The sequence below is a fragment of the Brassica rapa genome, chromosome A03 (genome assembly GCF_000309985.2).
Source record: "Brassica rapa cultivar Chiifu-401-42 chromosome A03, CAAS_Brap_v3.01, whole genome shotgun sequence".
Lineage (NCBI taxonomy): Eukaryota > Viridiplantae > Streptophyta > Magnoliopsida > Brassicales > Brassicaceae > Brassica > Brassica rapa.
The window spans coordinates 34,506,404-34,532,152 of NC_024797.2; the positions used below are offsets into that span (position 1 = coordinate 34,506,404).

The 25,749-nt window shown below is 35.8% G+C and overlaps 2 protein-coding genes across 3 annotated transcripts in view; both read right to left on the reverse strand.

Moving 5' to 3' along the window:
- Nucleotides 1–2,558: 2,558 nt before the first annotated feature.
- On the reverse strand, nucleotides 2,559–2,975 carry LOC103849307. The gene has a single exon (XM_009126095.1). The coding sequence runs from the start codon at nucleotides 2,973–2,975 to the stop codon at nucleotides 2,559–2,561; it is 417 nt and encodes a 138-aa protein (XP_009124343.1).
- Nucleotides 2,976–5,878: 2,903 nt separating this feature from the next.
- The window catches only part of LOC117132852, a 35,837-nt gene continuing 15,966 nt past the window's right edge, over nucleotides 5,879–25,749 (reverse strand). Inside the window, exons 2-3 of one of the 2 annotated variants that reach the window (XM_033288230.1) lie at nucleotides 11,498–25,348; nucleotides 5,879–11,444 (exon numbers count right to left, since the gene is read on the reverse strand). The gene's annotated coding sequence lies outside the window, so the exon portion shown is untranslated. Of the gene's footprint in view, nucleotides 25,349–25,749 lie in introns of both variants that reach the window. The other variant, XM_033288229.1, reaches the window with a different exon arrangement.

A 25,749-nucleotide genomic window follows, 5' to 3' on the forward strand; every position in this document is an offset into this window, starting at 1 on the left:
AACACCAAAATATTCTGAATGTGATCTGATCAACAGTTTTAAAAGACGTAAATATAATAGCATTCGTAAGTTTAAAACGCTATGTTTACTCTTAGAAGAAAAATTTTTATTTTTCCCGGCTAAGCACTTAAGCAAAAAAAGAAGCGATTAGATTTTGTTTTCTATTTTTTTTTTAATTTTCTAATGGCTGAGAAAGAACCACATGAATAACCCTTATGATGTTGACAAAAGAAAAAACCCCTTATGATTTACTCTTCGCTCTTTACGAAAAAAGATCAAGAAACAGATCATCTCCGTCTCTTCGTCTCTGTCGTCGCAGAGTAAACAGCTCAAATACTCTTAATTAGCCAAAAACAAATCTCGCATACTCTTACTTATTCTGACGTACTCTTACTTTTAATGAAATAAGACGATTCCGTTTTACCCTTTCCTTTTCCCTCTCAAATTGAATTTCAATTTCAAAAATATATATTCAATAATTGATGTCAAGTTTTACCAAGTTCTGCAGTTTTACCAAATTAATGTTTTACCAAGTTTTACATCTTTACAGTTTTACAGTTTACAAGTTCTGCAGTTTTACCAAGTTTTACTTAAACGATTGCACGAGCTGGTAAAACTAGTACAAAGTTTTACTAAGTTGTACCATTGTCTAAGTGAAACTTTGTAATAATTTGAACCTAGTTTAACCAAGTTCTACAGTCTTACAAAGTTGTACGTGAACGATTGTATAACTTGGTAAAACTTTGTTTCTGGGTTGAAGTTTACTTTCACATTTCTCATATATTCTTGCAGCAAGCCAGAGAGAGAGAGAGAGAGAGAGAGAGAGAGAGAGAGAGAGAGAGAGAGAGAGAGAGAGAGAGAGAGAGAGAGAGAGAGAGAGAGAGAGAGAGAGAGAGAGAGAGAGAGAGAGAGAGAGAGAGAGAGAGAGAGAGAGAGAGAGAGAGAGGAGGAAAGAGGAAAGAGGAAAGAGGAAAACATATGAGATTCGAAGAAGAACCCTAAAATTGCGAACAAAGACAAACATATCAGAAAAGAGGAGAAACATATAAGATTCGAAGAAGAATGGATTCCAAGAATAAGAGATTCGAAGAAGAACAAAAAGAAAAGCAGAACAACCAAAGAAGAAGAAATTCAAAGACAAAAAAAGATTTGGATCAAAGAATGAAAGAGAAGAGAGAAAAAGAGAAGAGAGAAAGAAAGAAGACGAAAAATGAAAATGAAATCTAAATCTGTAGAGATAAGAGAGAAAATTAGGTTTAGTGGCATGTTGCGTAAATAAGTGGATTCATAACGGGTATATTGGTTTTTTTTAATGAGATTTCGAATTAAAAATAAATGAAATGAAATGAATTATAGATGAGGAGTATCTGAGAATTTTTTTTTATTTAAGAGTATTGGAGAAATTGATTTGTCGTCGCATCTCCTTGTCACCGTTGTCACATCTCCTCTTCTCCTTCACATGTCGACCTATCTCTCTCGTCTCAAGTGGCAAGTGGCAACGCGTAGCAGCGTCGAAGACGACGACATTAAATCCTGAGCTTTTATCCCATTTGCGGAAAAGAAGAAGATGGAGAAAGAGGACGACGGCTCAGATCCCGAGCTTTTCTCCCATATGGCGTCCATTGCTTCTAAGCTATATACATGTCTTCACTTCATAACCCTAGCTTATATGAATCGCTTTAGCTGCATTCCTGATTGTTCGTGATTGTTTGGGTGGCAGATGATGTCAGTCTTCTAGTGGCAGGTTGCAGCTCTTGATTTTTGAGAATCGAATCGTTAGGTCAGGTTGTGTTATGGTTAATTATTTTGCAGGTGTGTCATTGTACGCCATTGTGTTCCCTACGCGTTATTCGGATATTTTCACAAGCTTCGTGTCATCGAATCGTTAGGTCAGGTTGTGTTATGGTTAATTATTTTGCAGGTGTGTCATTGTACGCCATTGTGTTCCCTACGCGTTATTCGGATATTTTCACAAGCTTCGTGTCAACGCCTGGCTACACTAATTTGGACACATTCGCTGCAATCAACCTCCGAACAGAGCCTCTGCGTTTTCGAACAGGGGTCTGTCTTCAACACCTTCATGAAGTTGGTCATCTTAGGTATCACCCTTTTTCTTGTAGTGTTGGCTTGAAGAACTCAGAGCACATGCTGATAAGAATATTGTCTTCATCCTTATTGGTAGCAAGTCTGATCTTGAAGATCAAAGAGCTTTTCTTTTCTCCCCTTTTAAATTTGTGTTATTTTCTTACATGATTAGTGGAGCAACGTAGTTGTGGCGTCAAGCGGTTAGTCTGATTCATGGATTCTTCTTCCTCACCCAATTGTATCTAATCTTCTTTACCGTGTGTAAGAAATGTCTTTTGGTGAAATTTTCAGGTCTATGAGAAGTAAAGAGGATAAAGCTGCTTTGTTGTCGGTGGGTTCTAAAATGTCTAAGTATGTATTAACTTGTGCATTGAATCCTTAATATATGTCATATGATCATAAGATTGTTAGTTGCTGTGTTAGAAAGTCCAGTTATGTATCTTGCTGGAAGCAACTGGGAGGAAAGCTGGGCACTAGCTTGCAAACCAAACTTGAAGACTTTCTTCTTTGCCTTTCACCTTCTTTGATCTTAACAAACTTAGCTTATTCCTAATCCCTTTATCAATGAACTTCTTCAAAATTGGCATACGAATAGGATTTTCTCCATGACTTATCTTGTTTCTCTCACTCCACACTGCATGAACACTTGCCTGAAATGCATATCTGAGACAGAAAAGAGCTTTCTTCTCTCTGTTTCCGTCAGTCAACAAACTCACTATCCCTGGCCAGACTTTCGTGTACTGATCGCGCAAGATCCCCTTAGTGAGATGCTCCCAATCTTGAGCAGAGTATGAGCATTCACAGAAGAGATGATCCCCCGTTTCAGCTGCTTGCTTGCATAACACACATGTTGTCTCTACACTCTGGTTCCATCGATGAACTCTATCCATAGTATATAGTCTTTCAAGCACTGCAAGCCAAGTAACAAAACCAAATTTCGGTGTGGCCTGTGAGAACCAAACTCCTTTTGCCCTGGGACACAGCGGTTTTGATTCTCTCAACATCAACCACGTTTCCTGTGTCTAGAATATACTTCCACATAGACAAGTCTTCCCCACTACTTCAAATTTTTTCTTTAATTGCCAATAGCGCAGCCTCAATAGATTTATGAACCTCATTGCGATGTCTTCTTCTTCGCCGCATACTTAGAACCGCTTCCACAACATTAGCATCTCTGCTTATACCCATCTCGATAATACCTCTTTCACCCAGAAACTCAATTAGCACACCCTGTTCTGACCAATTATCATACCAAAAAAGAGGTATGTCTTCCATTCCCAACCTCTTTCCTATAAAATATATTTGCCACCTCTCTCAGCTTCAACAATTTCCTCCACATCCAAGATCCAATCGTAGTTGTAACCTTCACCAGCCAGAAGCTTCTTCCTCGTAACAAATAAGTTTCAATCCATCTCCCCCACAGCGACTTGCTAGTTAGCATCCTCCAGATAAGTTTCAGACCACGTACCAGATTTATTTCTTTAAGAGCTCTTAGTCACAATCCCCCTTCATTCTTTGTTTTGCATATGTCTTTCCATGCTACTTTAGCTCCAGATGTTTTGAGCTCTGGAACCGACCATAAAAACGCTGCACAGAGTTGCTCTATCTCCTTCATACACTTACTTCGGAGTCTTAAAACTGCAACCCAAAAATTCACAATGCTCATCAATACTGACTTGATCAGTTGAAGTCTACCTGCATAGAAGAGAAACCTACAAGTCCAAGTACTGATCTTGCTTCTAATTCTTTCAACCAGTGGAGTATAATCATGTCTTCTCATTACCCGAGTCATCAATGGGAGACCCATATATCGTACTGGGAGAGTACCTTGTGCAAATGGAAAATTCGACAGAATTCTTTCCGTTTTTTCTACTGATACTCCTGCATATAAACCGTGGATTTCTCCAAACTAATACTCAATCCAGACCAAACTGCAAACTCCTCAAATACAGATAAAGCCTCTTCTACTGATTCTTTCCTTCCTTCTACAAATACCATCAAATCATCCGCAAAACAAAGATGAGTTAGAGACAGAGACTTGCACCTCCGATGAAAGTTGAATTTCTTTTCCTTCACTCCCTTGTTTATCTTGTGTGAGAGGACATTCATACACAATACAAACAAGTAAGGAGACAATGAACAGTCTTGCCTCAACCCTCTAGCACTCTGGAAATATCCCGCTAGCTCTCTGTTCACTTGCACTGAGAAAGATGGTGTTGTTATACAAAGCTCTATCCAATGAAACTTGTCAGGAACTCTTAGTGCAGCCAGAATTTTCAACACAAAACTCCACTGAACAGAATCAAAAGCTTTCGATATATCTATTTTCATTACACACCTCGGGAGATATCATTTTTATGATAATCTTTCACCAGCTCCGATGCTAATAGCACGTTCTCCATAAGTAGTCTCCCCTTAATGAAGGCTGACCGGTTCCCAAACACTATTCTTGTTAGTATCAGCTACAAACGATTTGCCAATATTTTTGAAACCACCTCATCTCCAGTGAGTCTGTTTTCTTGGGGATTAGAACTAATATTGTAGAGTTAACGCCCTTAGGTAAAAACTCAAATTGAAACACAGACTAAACAGCAACCGTAAAATTGTGAGCCAGCACTAACCATGTTGATTTAAAAAACTCACAGGGATAACCATCAGGACCTAGTGACTTGTTTGAAGGCATTGCAAACAATGCCTTTATGATCTCCTCCTCTGTAACACAAGCCTCCAACATACTACTATCTTCTGCCCTACAGCAAAACTCAAGAAGATCACATAATTCTTCCTCCGTGACACCTTGATAATTATCAGGAATTTTATTCAAGAACTCTGAGAAGAATCTTTATGCTTCCCTCTTAATATCCATCTGATTTGTAGCCATAGAACCATTCTCACACCTAATTTCTCGAATGGCATTTTGTGCTTGACGAGATTTGATGGCATAATAGAAGGATTTATTATTCTGATCACCCACCTCTAGCCAATGTAACTTCGCACTCTGTTTAAGAAACTCTTCTTCTAACCCCGTGATATGAAGCCATTTTCCATATGCATCCGCTTCTTCCTGAATAGCTAGTGCACTTGGATCTGAAAGAGTTTGCTGCTGCTTTTGACATAAAAGATCATACGCCTCGGAAGCTCATTTCGTTAGATTTCCAAGTTGAGTTCTTCCTACCTCCCATATGATTTGTTTCAGAGTCTTTAGCTTCTTTGAAAATCTAAACATCGCAGATGTGGAGTGAAACAGAAAAGGAGTAAAGTCCCAATACTCCTTTATCTTCGGAAGAAAGGTTGGCAGCCTTCCTATTGCATTTACATATTTAAAAGGCTTCTTTGTCTTCTCAGTAGGCGGAAGAACTTGAATCTTACATCTCAAATGGTCAGAACATCCTCCTGCCTCAAACACAGAGAAAGCATTGGAGAATCTTTGCAACCCCACATCATTTATAAGAACTCTATCTAATTTCTCACAGATAACTCCTTCTTCTCTTTTGTTGCACCAAGTGAACTTAGGACCTTGATACTCTCTGAAAATCTCGCATTCCTCCAATTCCAGAATCTCATTAACGTCTCTCATTACCATCCATGCCTTATTGTGAAAAGACATACTATTTTTATGATGACATAGATCCTCCCATAATACCTTCTTATCTTCAACTTCATTATTTGCATAAATAAAAGTGCCAAAGAACTCATCTTCATCCTTCAAACCCACATAACATGTAATTAACTGATCTGTTTTATATACCAGAGTCATACAGACTTACTCCCTCCAAACCAACCATATTCTTCCACCCTGACTATATTCATGATTTGTTATCGATGACCAATATTTGAACACCAAGCTCAAAATAGTAGCTGACTTCCTTTCTTTGACCCTTGTTTCAATAAGACACCCAAACTTCATTTCATTATTATTAACCGACTCTTTTACTATGGAATGCTTCAACTGCTTGTTAAATCCGCACACGTAACAAAAGAAACTAGCCATGTTAATGATTGGGTCCAGAAACCCATGTGCTCTTCAGATTTGCATCCTGAGCCTTTGGTTTCCTACCTCTCTTCATACCTTTCTTCATCGCCGTTCTCTCCTTATCCTTTTCTTGCTGATCGAGAATGGTGTCCTCTAACAGGTCACTCTCACTTCTCTCATCTTCTTCCCTCATTTCTTCCTCCATTAATCTCTTTTCTTCATCTCTCAATTCACCCTCCTTAACTTCTTCCTCATCCAAGACAGAGAACTTAGATGCTGAAATCAGTATCTCCTCTGTCTTTTTTGGAGTAGGAGTTTGTAGTCTTCCCATCTTTGTTGGCGAAACCATAGACCAGCTGTTTCCCTCTGTTCTCATATCTCTTTCTTTTCCAGCATCACTTACTTCTCCTTTATTCCTGAATGAACTCCATACTCACCTTTCTTCTCTATACTCTTATGTTGATTAGTAGCTCCACTGATAACTTCCTTTTCCTTTGTTTCTTTCTCTTTGCTCGGCACCTTTACTTCCCCCTTTTTCTTTCATTCTGCATACGGACTCATTATGACCCCACTTCTCACACAACTTGCATAGTGATGGAAGCCATGGGTAATAATAATTTACTGTAAATTCACTGCCTCCCTTTGAGAAGGTGATTTCCCCTGGTAGAACCTTAGAGACATAACCCTTGACGAACACTTTTGCAACCTCCAGATTGGTACATGAGCTTGTTTCTGGATGAAGCTTCACCGGGAATCCCACTGTGCTAGTTATGAAACTAAAAGCCTCCCACGAAAACTTGTTTAGTGGAACTTTCTCCAAATGAACCTACATTGGAATATATTCTTCTTCCTGCTTCTCATCCTCACTCTTTGGTGTCCATTTCGAGAATATCATCGGCACACCCACCACATTCCACATTCCTCTTCGAATATCCTCTCTCTCGTTTTTGGATTTGGAACTCTAAACATCATTGTAGTGGGATTGACTTCATAAACCTCCACCTTTGCAGCTTCATCTCCATATTTCCAGATCTGATTAAGAACCATGTGTACATTCGCAACATGAGGAGCTTGATCCAGAAATTTACCCACCACAAAATCTTCCCACAGATGTGTAGGACTTTCTAGGATTTCATCTGGAATCTCCACCAAATGCTTTTCAGCCTTCATCGAAACCTCGACATCATGCTTCTTCAATTTTTTCTTATCCTCTGCAACCGAGACCCAACTCTGCTCATCCCGATCCAAACCGACAACCTTATTACCAACATCCATGCTCTCTGTGGACTCCTTAACACCCTCCGATGAATCAGATAAACCCGGTGGTATTGTCAAATCCATCACGAAAACCCTCGTCTATCGCTCTTGAGATCCAGAAAACCACATTTTCCTAAACGACGACGATTTTTATTATTCAGTTTTTATTATCCATTATTATTACGTCTCATAATAGTTTAAATATTATGAATATTTAATAAACCCCGCAAAAGTTACACTCGTATAACATAAATTATAATTTTAAAAATTTAAATATTTTGCATACTTTCATTAAACATAAATTATGATTTAAATCTGTGTACATTGGTAGTTTAAACAAACATGTGTTTGCAACATGTCTAGTTTCTCCTGAGAAACTAGACAACATGACAGACTTTTAGCACTTATCAATAGCCAATATATGCACGTGTTTGTTCGTGTTTTAGATTTAAATATTGAGGAGATGATGGTTGCTATTTTTAATAGGTTTAGACCCGTAAAGGTTCTTCAGTGTGCTCAAACTCTCACCATAGAAACTGCTTAATGATCGACTTCTACAATGAGTCTGAAAGTCAAATCATAGATGTGCTTGCACAAAATATGAAGGAGAAAGGCATAGCTTTTCTATGTAGCTTGCGGAAAACTACAAAGAAAAATTTTGTGACACAACCCTCCAGCAAATAATTACCATGTTCGAGCAAAGAAGCTCAGTGGTTGAAGGAGGTCTAAACTTTTCCAAAGGCTTCCTCAGAATACCTATGAATCAGTTAAATGAGAAAAGAGAGCAGAAAACCTTACCCAATCTGAGTACGTAGAAGCAGCAACAATATGAAATGGTCAAATCTTGTTTGCTTAAATTTTGTTCGTTTTTGCCTTGGGAGACTTCTCAGGAGCACTTTTAAATTCGATGTTCAAAACCATGCACAATGCAAAATCTTGGTCTTATCTAATTCAATGATACAACGAATCGCATGTTGTAAGCATTGAGTAATCAACAATAAACCCAAAACTACTTCAAGAAAATGTGAAAGTACAAGGGAGAATTTCATGTTTACCATTTTCATAGTATCCTTATTCATCTTTACCACCACTAAAATGATATTTCAAAAATACATCTATCCTATTAAAAGTGAAATACAAAAGGAAATTACCCTTAGTTCTTCTCATTATTTACAATACTCTGCCACTGGTTTTAATTTAAAAGATTTTCTTATTTGTCCAACTCATTTCGCAGGCCTCACGTTTACAAAGCCCATTCCGTTTTTAAAACATTTTAATAATGGGTTTCAATTTGCTTTTAATTATTAATGGACCTATCACAAATTTATATCTAACCATCTCTAACCATCTCCAATCTCTAACCAAAACTTAATATACACATTAAATGCTTTAAAACAAATTCATTACCAAAACCACAAATGAATAACATAAAAACCAAAACTAATATATGTCGATAATTTTACACTTTTAAGAATATTACTAAACATGACATTTTATGTATTACATTAAAATATCCTGAGAACAAACCAGTCCGTTTGTTGCCAAATTCACTTCCAATTAAAACTATTCGGTTTGCGAATTTCTGTAATTTTTGATATTAAAGCATAATTTAACTCCATATTTATATAAAATTATTTTTTAAATCATAAAATCGAGATTAAAACAATACATACAATAATATCAAGAATTAAAATGGTTAAGCTATCAACTAACTATTCCTTAAATCTTTAAATATCTTAATTATTTAACATACTATTCTCCTACTTTTAAGTTCGCAAATTTAATTTAATCAAATTTACTAATATACCAAAATCCTTGCTAATCACGCATTTATAGACTTAATTTTCAAATCCAAATCGAAAATTATACAGATTTTACGCAATAATTATCCCCTACATTAACACTCTCACATTTAAAACTGAATAAATATCCCAATACTTGCTAATCACGATTTTATATATTTCATTGATTACAAAGCAATTAACTAAATCGATCAAACCATTTCTTACTTACCTACATAATCAAAAAATTAAACACAAAAATCTTTTCAAAATATTAGATACATTAAGCATATTCCTTATCTACTCACGACTTGCTAAAAAAGTTTTCTAATTACTAATTAAGATTTACTTATCATCCATATCTCACCTACTTATTTATATATACACTTCGTTCTAGTTAAAACAATAACAAACAATTCGCGATCAAACCCAAAGCAAAAAAGATGATGACCAATGCGAATCTCAACCCTGTCAAAGAGTTGAAGCCATACAAAACAAAATGGTGATCTCAACTGAAACTGCTACATTCCTGGCAACAAAACACTTCATTCGGTGGAGAGACTCTTCAGATGGTTCTAACCGATGAACATGTAAATTTCAAGTCGGATGCATCATCATTTCTTCTATGTTTCTGTCTATCACTAAATCGCATTATGTTGTGTTTATTTTGTTGGGTGAGATTCATGCGACGTGCATTAGGAATCATATGAAAAGTGTTCAACGTAAACTTTCTCTAGGGAAATGGCGTTTTCTAACTATGTTTCTCTCTCGCAAGCATCAGGCCAATATCACCCAACGAGTCATCCTTACAAGATGGCGATCAGTGATGAAACTGAGATTGCAAATTCCGATATAATTCAAGATAGCGTCTTCTTATCTCTTGCCAGATTCGTAGACATCATCGATGGGACCTTAAAGACCCACTTCCTTATTGGTAATACCTATATGCCCATGTTTCTGAATACTATGTTCCTTTTTGAATGTCAATCTGTATACTAACGTGTTTTTCTCTCTTAAAGATGTGATGGGGAAAATCGTAAGCCTTGAACCATTTAAAACCGTGCAAGTGAAAGGACAGGACCGGAAGGTGGTTCAATTTCGTTTGGTTGACTCAAGGTAATTTTTGGTTTTAATTGTTTTAGTCTTTGAACACACAATATTTTGATTTACTTGCACTAATAGCTTTTATCTTTCTCAGTGGTAAGGAACTTGCATGTTGTTTGTGGGGGAAATATGCTGAGCAATTGGAGGAATATGTTTTACGTGAACAACCACTGATCTGTTTGATCAGGTTCGCCAAAATTAGTTTCTACAGAGGTATTATTATAAACGTTATTCAAACTATATCCAAAATTATATTGAAATTGTTTTGTGTGCTGAATTATATCTAAATATATATAGGTGAGGTGCAAATAGCAAATGCATTTGATGCATCCATTGTTTATCTTGATCCAACGATGGAAGAGGCATTGCAGTTCAAGGAAAAGTTAGTGTTTCGATCATCTAAATAAGTGTTTTGGTTATTTTAATAGTTACTTTTACATTTATATTGTCTACATTAACATTTATATATATATGAGATTTATGTATAGGCTGCTGGAAGACGAATTCCCTTTTGCTGTTGTTATTGAGAAACAAATTGGTAAAAGAGAGATCGTTTTACAAGAAGATGATTGGAAAGACTTGGAGATCAAGATGATTTCTGAACTCTTTGTTGCAAATCAGGTAATATCATAAAGTAGATATTGTATTAAGTTAAGTTTTTAATTATTATTTTCGTTTCTAAATATAACCTGATCAGAAATACTTATATCTAAATTTGTGAATATAATTGTAGGTTGAAAACTGCAAAATCATTTGTTCAATTGAATTTGTTAACACTGATTGGGCATGGTTCTATTTTGGGCATGAACATTGCAAACATCGTGCTATTAAAATTGGTAAGATTGTTCCTTCAAAGTCAAACCCGCATGAAAAACAACTTTGGCGTTATGGAAAATGCCAAATTAATATCACTGAAGTGGTACCTGTGTAAGAACTTACTTTATGCTTTCAATTTCTTATTTATTCTTTCTTTAGAATTTTATGACCACTCTAATTTAATTCCCATATACTCTAATAGATTCAAGCTTCATTTGATTTAGAGGGATGACACAGAAACGTGTAAGTTGATATTGCTTAACATTGTTGGTAAGACCATTCTTGGACATGATGTTGTTGATATGTGGGATGGCTCCAATGATGAGGTAATGTTCGGTTTTGAAACGAAAATATGTGTGTTTTATATGCGGAAACTTGATTTATTTAAAACTCAACACATATTGAAGATCCATAGCTCCTACCAGAACCTATCAAAGAGATAGTTGGAAAATCTTTGAAGATCCATAGCTCCTACCAGAACCTATCAAAGAGATAGTTGGAAAATCTTTTTGTTTTGGCATTTCTGTATCGGATGACAATGTGACAAATCGCGCAGCCACATTTAGAGTTCTCGAGGTCTGGTCTGGAGATAAAATTCTAGAAATAGAATCCCAGTCGGAGCCAGCCTCAATGATTGGCGCATCATCTTCTTCCATGTCTTCTGGAAGTGTAAGTTTGTTACCACTATTATACATACATTGTAATATTCTGATTTTATCTTTGATTATAACTTATATGATGATGTAATTATGTATATTTGGTGCTCATGTTGGAATTAAACAGTCAGAATGAATCAGAAGAATGCATAACACCTTTCCCAAAACGCAAAGAGGAAGATGCTGACCTCCCAGACATAAGTTCGACATCAAAAAAGTTGTGCACCGCCATCAAAGTGGAAAAGGAGAAGGAAGAGCAACTCTGCAGTGCTTTGATTTGCTTTTATTTTTAAGTTGGTTTTCTATTTTTGTCTCTTGGTTTATGCTTTATTTTCTTTGAAGAAACAATATTGCGTTTTCATTTTTTTTGTTCTACTTATTTGGATGATTTGAATAAGATGATTATTGAGAATATTTATAATTTGTCAAAGAATAATTTGTTTTTCTATTCTTTTTTTTTACTTATTTGGATGATTTGAGATAAATGGATTATTGAGAATATTTATATTTTCTCAAATAATTAATGAGTTATAAATTGTAGTTTCGTATTTATTGATTAAGTTAAACACAATATATTGATTATAAATACATGGACTCTGTTATTTTCTTGACACTTACACCAAGCTTCGACTATCACTAAAACAAAACAGTTCCTCTTTCAGTCCTAGCAGTGTCTACTATCTATATATAGTATGATAAAAAGACATATCGTATAGTCCAATGCAATCTTACGATACAAGATTAACTGTTTTATCGAAATTCCTTTGTCCTTTTGTGATATTCGACCTGGTTATAAAAACATATAGTATGATCTACCACAACAAATGTTTGAATCTAAAAATTAAAAAGCAATTAACTCTTAGCTCTACAACAACACTAGACATCTTTATATAATTATTTATATGAAATATCAATTATATAAAATCTGGATTCGAGAATATTAGCTGATATATTTACTTCCTATATTTAAATTAGGCTCATTTGTTGATATACCCTACTTTCGAAAACATATGTGAGAATAGTACCCTTCCAAAGGAAAATTGTTAAAAGGGTCCACACTCTTTTAGAAATTACCATTTAACCATTTTCCAACAAAAATAATACAAAAATTAAAACAGAAAGAAAAGATAACACTTTAGATACGTTTCATACCTTCAAGCCGCAGCACTACTTTCTCTTCTCTACTGTCAGATCTGCATTTATTTATGATAAATTTCGATAGTTTATTGGTGGAAGGCGAAAAAATATTATATGCGATTTGATTGACAGAAACTTCGAAACCAGATCTGAGACACCAAGTATGATAAACAGTCCATTGTTATAAGATGTATGAACAAAGGCGAAGTCTTTATGGTTGCCTTAAAAATGTTGTTATCGTGCCGCTTCGATTCACTATACCTTGTTGTCTTTCTAAAAGAAAAGTTTTTCAATGTGTCTTCTGATCTTTTGACGTAAGTTTTATTATGCAGATAATGTTGCACTTAATTACTGTTTTTGGACAATGGAAGATGGATAATGTTGGTTGGGAGTTCGTTCTTGATCCAAGTAAGAAGGGGAATTCTTTTTTTTGTTGCAGACGATGTGAACTACGAAGATTTTCTGCGCATGGTTTGTGAAGATTACAAGATTAGTGAGATGGAAGCGGTCAAGTTATCTTATATGCTGCCTAAACGTATATTGGAGCAAATACCTAGAAACACTCCTCCGATTTTCTTGAATAACGACAGACACCTTGCAAGCTTTATCACATTGTTGAAGACAGACATAATGTGTATTAATGTCTCATTGACTGCAAACAAAGGTCATCATGATGTGAATAGAAATCAAGAGCGTGTTGTCAGAGAGAATGCTGCTGCACATTTTGGTAATTTTGGAAATGTTCAGTACGAGACTATGAAGCCACCACATGAGATTATGAAGCCACCACATGAGACTATGAAACCATCACAGCTGCGGAAGAGTGAAACCATTAAGTCTGGTGACATATTTAGTGGCAAGAAGGAAGTAATAGTAAAATTACGCAAGGTTTCAGGGATCGAAAGGTTTGATTTCATTGTCAAAAAGTCTTGGAGGCAAATATCTTACGCAAAATGCTTCGTTGTTGGATGTACCTAGAGGATACGTGCTACAAGAATGTCGACATCATCTCCAGAATTCCTCGTTGGTAAATATACTGATCTTCATACATGCTCTGCGGTCATTAGGTACTCTCGCCAACGACAGGCAAATGCAAAATGTATTGGCCAGATGTATGTTGAGGGATTTACTGGTGGCAGTGATCTTAAAGGAATCCGGCCCAAACATATAATGGACTGTATAAGGGCTGTTTATAAACTTGACATTATTTATACAAAGGCTCATAGTGCATTAGCATATGCACGAGAGTTAGTTAGAGGCACTCATGCTAGTGGCTATCGGGACTTGCCTTCATATCTATACAAAATAAAGCAGGCCAATCCAGGTACAATAACAGAGCTTGAACTTGATGCCAAGAAAAGGTTTAAGTATTTGGTCATTGCTTTTGGCGCATGTATCAAAGGCTTTCCGTTCATGAGAAGGATTATTGTTATAGATGGAGCACATCTAAGTGGTAAGTACAGAGGTGTTATGTTAGTGGATGCATGTGAGGATGGAAATAGGGGTAATATCCTATAGCTCTTGGGATTGTAAATGCAGAGGATGCAGCTGCATGGGAATGGTTTTTTACTCAGCTGCGTGGTGTGGTAGGTGATGGTAAAAATATGGCTTTCATCTCTGACCGATGCCCAGCAATAGCCAAGGCTCTTACGAATGTTTTTCCTGAAGCTGATAAGGGCATATGCTTATATCACCTTGGACAAAACATGACCGGTTTCAAAAATGCCCCAATGGTAGGTTTGGCGAAAAGGGCTGCCCGAGTATATCGACAGGTGGAATTTCAGAATATGTTTGAAGTCATTGAACTTCAAGACAGCAAACTTCACCGCTACTTGACAAATGTAGATATTAGAATGTGGGCTCGTTCACATTTTCCAGGAGACAGATATGATATCATGACAAGCAATTTCTGCGAATGCATTAATGGTGTGCTTAAGGAGGAAAGAGCGTTTCCAATTGCATATTTTGTGGATTCTTTTAGAAAGATGCTTTCAAGATGGTTTGCGGAAATGCGAGAGAAAGCTGCCTCAATGAAAACAGACCTCACAGAAGTAGCTGAACTCACACTGCATATGAGACACGACAACATTGGTACATTAACTGTTGATCATATTAATTCAAATCGTAGCTATGTTAGTGGTGGAGATCTGCTATGTATGGTTGATCTAGAAAAGGTATGAAAACATAGACTTTCACTTCTACATGTCCTCATTTTTCTCTGTTTTTATTCATAAACTTCCTTTTTTTTGCAGAGGAGTTGTACTTGTAAGCAATATGATCTCGATAAGATACCCTGTGAGCACGCAATTAAAGTGGCTAAATCTCGGAAAATTGTTGAAGCTACCCTAGTGGACCCTGCTTACACAAAGGCCTACTTGGTGGCAGCGTACACAGAACCTATTAACCATACAGATGAAGATTTGATCCCACCAGCCGATGTACTTACTCAAGTGTGTCTGCCACCAGAAATTTGCAAACAACGTGGTAGACTGAAGATGAAGAGATACTTATCTGCTATTGAAAAAGCCAAGCGGTTCAAGCGTAAACTACTAAGAAAGAAGAACCAAACAATGAGTACGAGCAATCCACCTCCAGTGACACCGAAAGGTAATCAGTCTTCACGTAACACATCAACAAAGAAACGTGGTCGTAATTCAGCCCCCAGAACTCCAATACGACAGAACCAAACTAATCTATCGAGGAAGACGCCATCAACTAATCCGTCATCAAAAAAGAAACCAAAATACTCGACAAAGATTACAGCACCAACCACTCCATCCCCCAGTTTGAGAAAAGGACTTTTCCAGAGTAGCCCAACATCAAAGAAGGCAACTCAGGGTGCCAAATCAACAATGAAGGAAAAAGGGAGGTACGTGTGTACTAAATGCAACAAAGGTGGACATAATCGATCGACGTGCAAATTAGCCACATTGTTGTTTGGGTGATATATATGGGTGTTCAGCTAATTAGTCAATCATTCAGGGGGAGTGTTTGTCAGTTTAGCGTTTATTTATCGGGGTATTGTTGTTTTCCGGTGATCAAACTACAGTTATTTTGTTTGGGTTTTTCGGCTTGGTCTGTAATCTCTACTAATTTGATATTTAGCTGCCAGTTGCTTGCCAATACAGTACGCTTAAAAAAAACGGCAAGGCGATAATATTTTAGCAATATTCCGCAGAATGTAGGCAAGGGTTCAGCAATGACTTGCCAGTACCCGCACTGTGTTGGCAAGTAAACAGCAATGGCTTGGCAGTATAAAACTGGTGATTTCCCTTAAATTACCCTTTAAAAAATTTAAAATTAATTTTTTACTTCTAAATAGGTCGTCTAGCACCATAGGATCACTGGAAGGCCTAAAAGAAAAATAAAAGAGACAACGGCAAGCAGATAATGTGTTCACAATGTACCCGCACTGTGTTGGCAAGTAAACAGCAATGACTTGCCAGTCTAAAACTAATGATTCCCATAAAATTACCCTTCAAAAATTTTATAATTATTTTTTTACAACTTAATATTTCCTCTTGCACCATAGGATCACTAGCAGGCCTGAAAGAAACATAGAAGAGACAACGGAAATTAGATAATGTGTTCGCAATGTACCCCGCACGGTGTTTGCAAGTAAACATCAATGGCTTGGGAGTATAAAACTGATGATTCACCTAAAATTACCCTTCAAAAAATTTAAAATTATTTTTTTTTTCATCTTAATATGTCCTCTTGCACCTTAGGTTTACTGGAAGGCCTGAAATAAAAACAAAAGAGACAACGGCAAACATATAATGTGATCGCAATGTACCCGCACAGTGTTCGCAAGTAAACATCAATGACTTGCCATTATAAAGCTGCTGATTCCCCTACCGATAACGTAATGTTACATTGCTATGTACAACTAGGTAAACTTGAGAAGCTCTACCTAACTCTTTGGTCCAATAAATTTTCCTAAATTTTATACAATCCAAAATCTATATATATTCAAACTTTCAAATTTTAAGAGTTTATTCACAATAGAACTGTTTTAACGTTGTATATATTTATATGACTTTTGTAATTTTTTTAAATATAAACAGCAATGACTTGCCAACATAAAATTGATGATTCCCAAAAAATTTCCCTTCAAAATCTAAGCCGCCCAACTGTCCATAGTTATGCGGATAACGCTGACAGTTTAAACCAGATATCGGAGTGTGTTCTCTGAGTGAATATCGGATGGGGGTCCCATTGACTACGAACCAGGCTTTCTTTTTCTTCTCTGTACACACAGTTCAAAGTAAAAGCATTCACATTCTCATAACCTTGTGGTGTTTCTCCTAGGGCATGTGGAAGAGGTGTTTGAATTGATCATGTGTCTCAAACCATCTCTTCTCGCCTGCTGTAAGCGGAGCATTTAAAGAATTTAATGTCTTCACTTCCTTTTGGATGTAACACCTTGTAGAGAGCTTGATTTGCTTATTATACTCCGTCGGATTGAAGCACATCCGCTTTGGTTGCACTGGTTCCTTTCCATCCACCTGAAATACGTTTATTAAAGTTAGTAAAGCCACAAGTAATATAATCGTTCAAAGCGAACACTGTGGTGTTTCCTAGTTCTACGATAGATACCGTCACATGAGCTATCGCCAGGTTACTGTGGTTTCGCCTGTTCTGCACTTCTACACTATCAGGCTGCATTAGCTCCCTCCCTGACATTTCCAATACTTCTGTAACAAACGAACCAAAGGGTTTAAATGGCTTAACCGTCTGAGCGACCATTGGATCCCGCTGGTTGACAGCAAAATTGATCGGTATCGTCTTTTTATGGACCATGGATCCCAAAACCCTAAATCTCAAAATTTCTAAAATTCGCATTTCAGAATGGTAAAGGTCTCATTTATTAAAAGTTTTTGTTTTAACAAAATAATGTTAAAAAGAGGTTTATTACAAATAGGACCTTAACCGATGTATCATAATGTGTCCATAATACGACTTAGAATTAAATAATGTGGCATGTATTAACAACACGAAGTTTATGTTAAGACATGCCACAAATACATCGGTTGAATAAAAGATTCAACAGTTGAATAAAAGATTCAACAGTTGAATCCCTACAATGAGGGTGTTGAAAAATGAAATTTGATGATGTGGATTAATTGGTGTTGAAAAGATTCAACATGTTGAATAACAAGAAAGTGGGGACCACCGACGACACATGTTATTTTCTAAAGATTTTTGATATTTTGATATTCTCTTAGTTATTTAAAACTAATTAGTTTCATTATAAATTAAATAATAAATTTTTATTTCTTATACTAAAATTTAATATTTTAAATTATCTATAAAAAGAGACTAGGTTTATATAATTTAGATATAGAAAAAAATAATTATTAATTAATAAAATAGAGTGTAGATTTTTATTCAACAAGACCATTGTAGTGGATAAAAATTGAATGTGTGTTGAATGATGATGTGTAAGAAAGAGAATATCACATGGAGTGTTAAAAGATGAAGTGGAGGGTGTTGAATCTTAAAACCATTGTACATAATTGAAAATGTCTTGCAATTATCATAATCAGGTCTAATTGATTTTAACATTAGTTGTTGGGGTCAATCCGTAATATTATAAAACTAAACCCCGATCAACAATATCCGACCCGATCCATCCCGTAAACCCAAGCCGACATAATCCGTCTCCCCAAAGACATTTCCTTTCTTCTTTAGTTGTTCCTTGTAGCTCCTTCTATCACTTGGGAACTCAACTAACTTATGCAATCACCACCACTCCATATCTCCGAATCTTGAAAACTTCAAACAAAACATAGATAATGGAACAATTCCTTCTTACCGCCCTACCTGAAGAAATCCAAGCCACAGTGGCCGAGTGTGTGGCCGCTAACTCCGTTGCAGATCTCGATCGATTGAGAGCAACATGCAAGTCTATTAAGGAACTAACAGACCGGGCCGAAGTGTGTGCAGCTTTAGGTGTCTTTACCTTACCTTCGCACGTAAGTGTGTCTAACTTGGTGATGCAAGCTTGCTACGCCAATGGAAACCCGAGTACACTTTTCTTAAAGGGAGAATCTTGCAGAAAGAAACAGAAGCGATGAGACTCCCAAGTCAAGCCCTAATAATAATCGATAAAGAAAACTAGAGGCATGGTCACTCAACCGTCCCATCATACTTACACCACTCTCACATGACGTGCCAACACACAATCATCTTGGGTACGGTGGGCCTAAGCCCAATCCACAATCTTCATTTTAATGATAAGCTCGAGTTGGCCGAAGACACACTAAGTAACCACAGAAAAACCAAACATAGGCATTTTGAAGAAAACTAGAAGAAGCAACACTACTTGCGAAATATATACATGATTCATCACCAATACGAAATAGAAAACTACAGTCACACATGGGAATCAATAAAATTAATTTTTACATTTTAATAGGTTCTCTTGCAGCTTAGGATCACTAGCAAGCATGAAAAATAAACAAAAGAGACAACGGCAAGCAGATAATGTGCTCGCAATGTACCCACATTGTGTTGGCAAGTAAACAGCAATGACTTGCAAATATAAAGAGTTTATCTACTAATAATAGCAATCCCAATTAATTCCAAAGGTTCTGTGCTTTTATAAAAAACTCAATTTTTGTTAAAAGTTGTGTTTGTTCACTTAGGTGACTTTTGATTAAAGCTTGTATCTCTTCAATATGAAACTACTGCAAAACTTTATGAATAAATGTGAGAGTTATTACTGCACAAAAGGAGACAAACACCACACCTATGTTGGTCGAATAAATGAGTTCCCAAGTACGTTAGGATACGCTTTATGTATTAAGAGTCGTAATATGTTATTAAGTTAATTATTCATTTAGAGTCATGAGAAAGAAGAGACACAATACTTACGGAAGAGACACAACTCTTAAGGAAGAGACACAACTCTTTGTCTAGTTCTTTTGTACTGTTTCGAGTCTATTTAAGGTGTTGTCATTGTCCTGAAAACAAAAACAATTATTTCTCACACAGTAAAAAGTAAAGTTTGTGTTATTGAAGAGAGCACCGTGATATTGATAATCACAAGTTTGTGATATTGATAATCACAAGATTGTGATATTGCAAACTGTTTTTACTCTGTTATCACAGAACAAAACAGAGTCTAGAATCTTTAACTACCAAAAACGATGTGGGACAACTACGATAATCATAGGAAGAAGAACCATGTTAATATCACTGCCATAGATATCGATAACTGGTCAAAACCACCATGGATCCAAAAATATGCAAAAAGGTGACATCGATTGAAGACTGTAGATGTGTTACGACTAAAAACGAAAGAAAGCAAGAAAAGCGGTAGTTACATAGGTCGCGTCTTTATTGCTCAGAGAGAAAACGGTTATATGTTTTGATATCCCCTACCTTCCATTTAGAATAGTTTTAGTTTTAAAAAATTGTTAAAATATCCAAATTAGTGTCTTTCTCTAATTATGTGTATTTTCATTATGCAATCTATTAATACATTTTCAAAATATATTATAAAAATACCATTAAAATATAACTGCCACAAATGTTAATATCGTCATTATTCAAAAAAGTCTTGAAAAATTTCTAAAATATTTAGTTTTAAATCTTTCACAAATTTATTAAAATGATAAATAAAAATCTATGCTGTTACTTACATACAGATTATTTGCATTGTATACAAATAAAACGATGTCACAAAAGAGGATTGCTACGTATGTGTAGCAAAAAAAGTCATAAACAAAACAAGTTATTGGTTTCAATTTTCTTCCACACTACATATCATATGACATAATAATTTACCATAGTTTCATACAATTTACCATAGTTTAACATGTGTACTTTTGGAAAGAATTTGTTACAAAAATATTTTATAAAATATATGATATATCTATTTTTATAAAAATAAGTGCCGTGCGATATCGCACGGGTTCTTTACCTAGTTCACAATAGAACTGTTTTAACGTTATATATATTTATATGACTTTTGTAATTTTTTTGAATATAAACAGCAATGACTTGCCAATATAAAATTGATGATTCCCCGAAAATTACCCTTCAAAATTTTAAAATTAAAATTTTTACATCTTAATATGTCCTCTTGCACCTTAGGATCACTGGAAGGCCTGAAAGAAAAACAAAAGAGACCACGGAAAGCAGAGAATGTGTACAACTGATGATTCCCCTACCGGTTATGTGCTGTCACCTTTCTATGTACAACTAGGTAAACTAGAGAAGCTCTAACTAACTCTTTGGTCCAATAAATTTCTCTAGATCTTATACAATCCAAAATCTCTATTTATTCAAACTTTTATTCACAATAGAACTGTTTTAACGTTTTATATATTTATATGACTTTTGTAATTTTTTTTGAATATAGAATATACCAAGGTTCTCTTGCACCTTAGGAACACTAGAAAGCCTGAAAGAAAAACAAAAGAGACAACGGCAAGCAGATAATGTGTTCGCAATGTACCCGCACGGTGTTGGCAAGTAAACAGCAATGGCTTGGCAGTATAAAACTGATGATTCCCCTAAAATTACCCTTCAAAATTTTTAAAATTAATTTTTTTCATCTTAATATGTCCTCTTGCACCTTAGGTTTACTGGAAGGCCTGAAAGAAAAACAAAAGAGACAACGGCAAGCATAGAATGTGTTCGCAATATACCCGCACAGTGTTCGCAAGTAAACAACAAAACCTTGCCAGTATAAAGCTGCTGATTCCCCTACCGATAACGTAATGTTACATTGCTATGTACAACTAGGTAAACTTGAGAAACTCTACCTAACTCTTTGGTCCAATAAATTTTCCTAAATTTTATACAATCCAAAATCTATATATATTCAAACTTTCAAAATTTAAGAGTTTATTCACAATAGAACTGTTTTAACGTTTTATATATTTATATGACTTTTGTAATTTTTTTGAATATAAACAGCAATGACTTGCCAACATAAAACTGATGATTCCCCGAAAATTGCCCTTCAAAATCTAAGCCGTCCAACTGTCCATAGTTATGCGGATAACGCTGACAGTTTAAACCAGATATCGGAGTGTGTTCTCTGAGTGAATATCGGATGGGGGTCCCATTGACTACGAACCAGGCTTTCTTTTTCTTCTCTGTACACACAGTTCGAAGTAAAAGCATTCACATTCCCATAACCTTGTGGTGTTTCTCCTAGGGCATGTGGAAGAGGTGTTTGAATTGATCATGTGTCTCAAACCATCTCTTCTCGCCTGCTGTAAGCGGAACATTTAAAGAATTTAATGTCTTCACTGCCTTTTGGATGTAACACCTTGTAGAGAGCTTGATTTGCTTATTATACTCCGTCGGATTGAAGCACATCCGCTTTGGTTGCACTGGTTCCTTTCCATCCACCTGAAATACGTTTATTAAAGTTAGTGAAGCCACAAGTAATATAATCGTTCAAAGCGAACACTGTGGTGTTTCCTAGTTCTAGGATACATACCGTCACATGAGCTATCGCCAGGTTACTGTAGTTTGGCCTGTTCGGCACTTCTACACTATCAGGCTGCATTAGCTCCCTCCCCGACATTTCCAATACTCCTGTAACAAACGAACCAAAGGGTTTAAATGGCTTAACCGTCCGAGCGACCATTGGATCCCGCTGGTTGACAGCAAAATTGATCGGTGTCGTCTTTTTACGGACCATGGATCCCAAAACCCTAAATCTCAAAATTTCTAAAATTCGCATTTCAGAATGGTAAAGGTCCCATTTATTAAAAGTTTTTGTTTTAACAAAATAATGTTAAAAAGAGGTTTATTACAAATAGGACCTTAACTGATGTATCATAATGTGTCCTTAATACGACTTAGAATTAAATAATGTGGCATGTATTAACGACACGAAGTTTATGTTAAGACATGCCACAAATACATCGGTTGAATAAAAGATTCAACAGTTGAATCCCTACAATGAGGGTGTTGAAAAATAAAATTTGATGATGTGGATTAATTGGTGTTGAAAAGATTCAACATGTTGAATAACAAGAAAGTGGGGACCACCGACGACACTTGTCATTTTCTAAAGATTTTTGATATTTTGATATTCTCTTAGTTATTTAAAACTAATTAGTTTCATTATAAATTAAATAATTTATTTTTATTTCTTATACTAAAATTTAATATTTTAAATTATCTATAAAAAGAGGCTAGGTTTATATAATTTAGATATAGAAAAAAATAAATATTAATTAATAAAATAGAGTGTAGAATTTTATTCAACAAGACCATTGTAGTGGATAAAAATTGAATGTGTGTTGAATGATGATGTGTAAGAAAGATAATATGACATGGAGTGTTAAAAGATGAAGTGGAGGGTGTTGAATCTTAAAACCATTGTACATAATTAAAAATGTCTTGCAATATCATAATCAGGTCTAATTGATTTTAACATTAGTTGTTGGGGTCAATCCGTAATATTATAAAACTAGACCTCGATCAACAATATCTGACCCGATCCATCCCTTAAACCCAAGCCGACATAATCCGTCTCCCCAAAGACATTTCTTTTCTTCTTTAGTTGTTCCTTGTAGCTCCTTCTATCACTTGGGAACTCAACTACCTTATGCAATCACCACCACTCCATCTCTCCGAATCTTGAAAAATTCAAACAAAACATAGATAATGGAACAATTCCTTCTTACCGCCCTACCTGAAGAAATCCAAGCCATAGTGGCCGAGTGTGTGGCCGCTAACTCCGTTGCAGATCTCGATCGATTGAGAGCAACATGCAAGTCTATGAAGGAACTAACAGACCGGGACGGAGTGTACGCAGCTTTAGATGTCTTTACCTTACCTTCGCACGTAAGTGTGTCTAACTTGGTGATGCAAGCTTGCTACGCCAATGGAAACCCGAGTACACTTTAATAATCATAATTCCAAATCGATTTCCAGAGGTTACAAACGGAATAATCAACATTGTAGATCTCTTAATTTAAGCCAACTATTTTGTTTTAACATTAATACAACATAAATAAACACAACATGAAGAAACAAACACAGAACGCAGTAATGACGACATTCGAGTTTCCAACACATCCATCACTCTATCCTGAAGAGTCGTCCGATTCAAGTGCTCAAGAGCCTTTCACGCAACGCATTAGCTTCAAGTACATCAGGGTTCCACAGTACTTGGTTGTATTCGTGCTCACCTGTAAGGAAAACTAAACATGGGAGGTAAACTAATACATATTAAACGGAGTATGCAATTTATCCAAATGAAGAAAAACAAAATAATACCATCTGGGAATTGATTAATATGCCAAAATCGTAATAAGCAAATTTCAGGAACTCCAGATTGTTGACAACGAACACGACTTTTCTCAAACTGAACGGCAATGTCACCTACTGCTTGGCATTCGATTCTACGTTCCCTATGTATAACAAACATATTATGACAATACATCTCTAGAATATTTATGTAGTATTAATACAGAGATAATGAACATACCTATCATCTTCTATTGTGAAACTCAGAAATGGAAGGTCGTTGAACTTAGTTTTATCATTCAAAAGAAATTGGATTGGTGCACAATAAACTACCACGCCGATAACATCTGAAATTAAAAGTGTCTTTGAACATACACAAGATTATAATTTCAATAATTATAACTGAAACGTAACTTATAAGTACGAACTATTACCAACAACAATTTTGAAGTCAAGCCTCCTATGTACAAATCCATGCATTCTCGTCTACTCTTTAATGCTATCTCCCGAAAACCGTGGCCAAACCATTTCATGTTTTTCATCATTCGAAGTCATCAATCAAACTTTACGATAAAAACAGCGGAGAGTTCGTTTTTATCGATGAAACCGTAATGAACGTTTCAAGTCAAAGACAGCCCAAAGAGACCTAAGACGTAACTCGAAGCCCACTTGCAATTTCGTAAACCAAAAGCCCATAACCGTATGACGGTTTATGCTTGGTTCGTAAGGAAAGATAAATGTCAAGTTTCCGCGGATAAATGTGAAGTTATCAAAGATAATCACGAAAATCTCCATTTTTAAGCTATGACGGCTTAAGGGCAGAAGGGAAAAAGCATAAACCGACGAGCGAGTATATAAGGAGTCCTAGGCGAGAGGCACAAAAGTGAACTTTTTCACTACAAACTTAGCGCTTAGAGCAATTAGGCCCTTTTCGTTTTTGTTATTTCGAGCTGCGACTCAACTAGGTTTTGCAGTGTTAGGTTGTTAGAACTAGGGATCTCGCCGGCAGCTCTCATTGCCGAGGCTTCTACCTTGTTGTAACGCTCATACGCAAATTCGAAATAAGACACCTTTTGCTCTTTTTACGATTTCTTATTTTATTACTGTTCTCGTTTCGTGTTCTGATTGCTTGGCGTGTGGTATTAGCAGATATCTAGGACCTCTAAAAACTAGGGTTCTCCTACTTTCCTAATTTAAAGGGAAATTGATAGTGCAAATTTCGGTTCCCACAGCAATAACCCTGACTTCCATGTTCTTCATATCTTTTGCATCAATCCAGAAAAAGAGAAAGGAGAACTCATTTCTGAAGTTGCCTGATAAGAGACAGAGAAAGAGGACATCAGATATTTTGAAAGACATTACAAATATTAAATTTTTGTTTGGGTACTGCAAATCAAGAACCACCAACATCAACAGTTTTTTCCAGATATTGAATTTGGAGGCCTGTTGTCTGATTTTCTCTCTTCTTATTTGTAATTATTTTTTTCTAGGCTAATATTTTTATCTAAGCTTTGCTTCGTTTGTTTGTTAGCAAATATAGATGAGACTTGTGAACTAGAATTTTACTGTAGCTCTCTAGATACTACTGATTCAGAGAACAAATCTGATATTGATCTTCCATCTTCTGAACATGGTTTACATAATACAGAAAAGTCTACAGCAGCTACAAAAGGACAAAACAAAAATGGTATTGTCTTTTTTAAATTAATTATTA

Excerpts from the sequence above, each read along its gene's own strand:
- LOC103849307 (XM_009126095.1), bottom strand. The coding sequence starts at position 2,975 with ATGGATAGAGTTCATCGATGGAACCAGAGTGTAGAGACAACATGTGTG.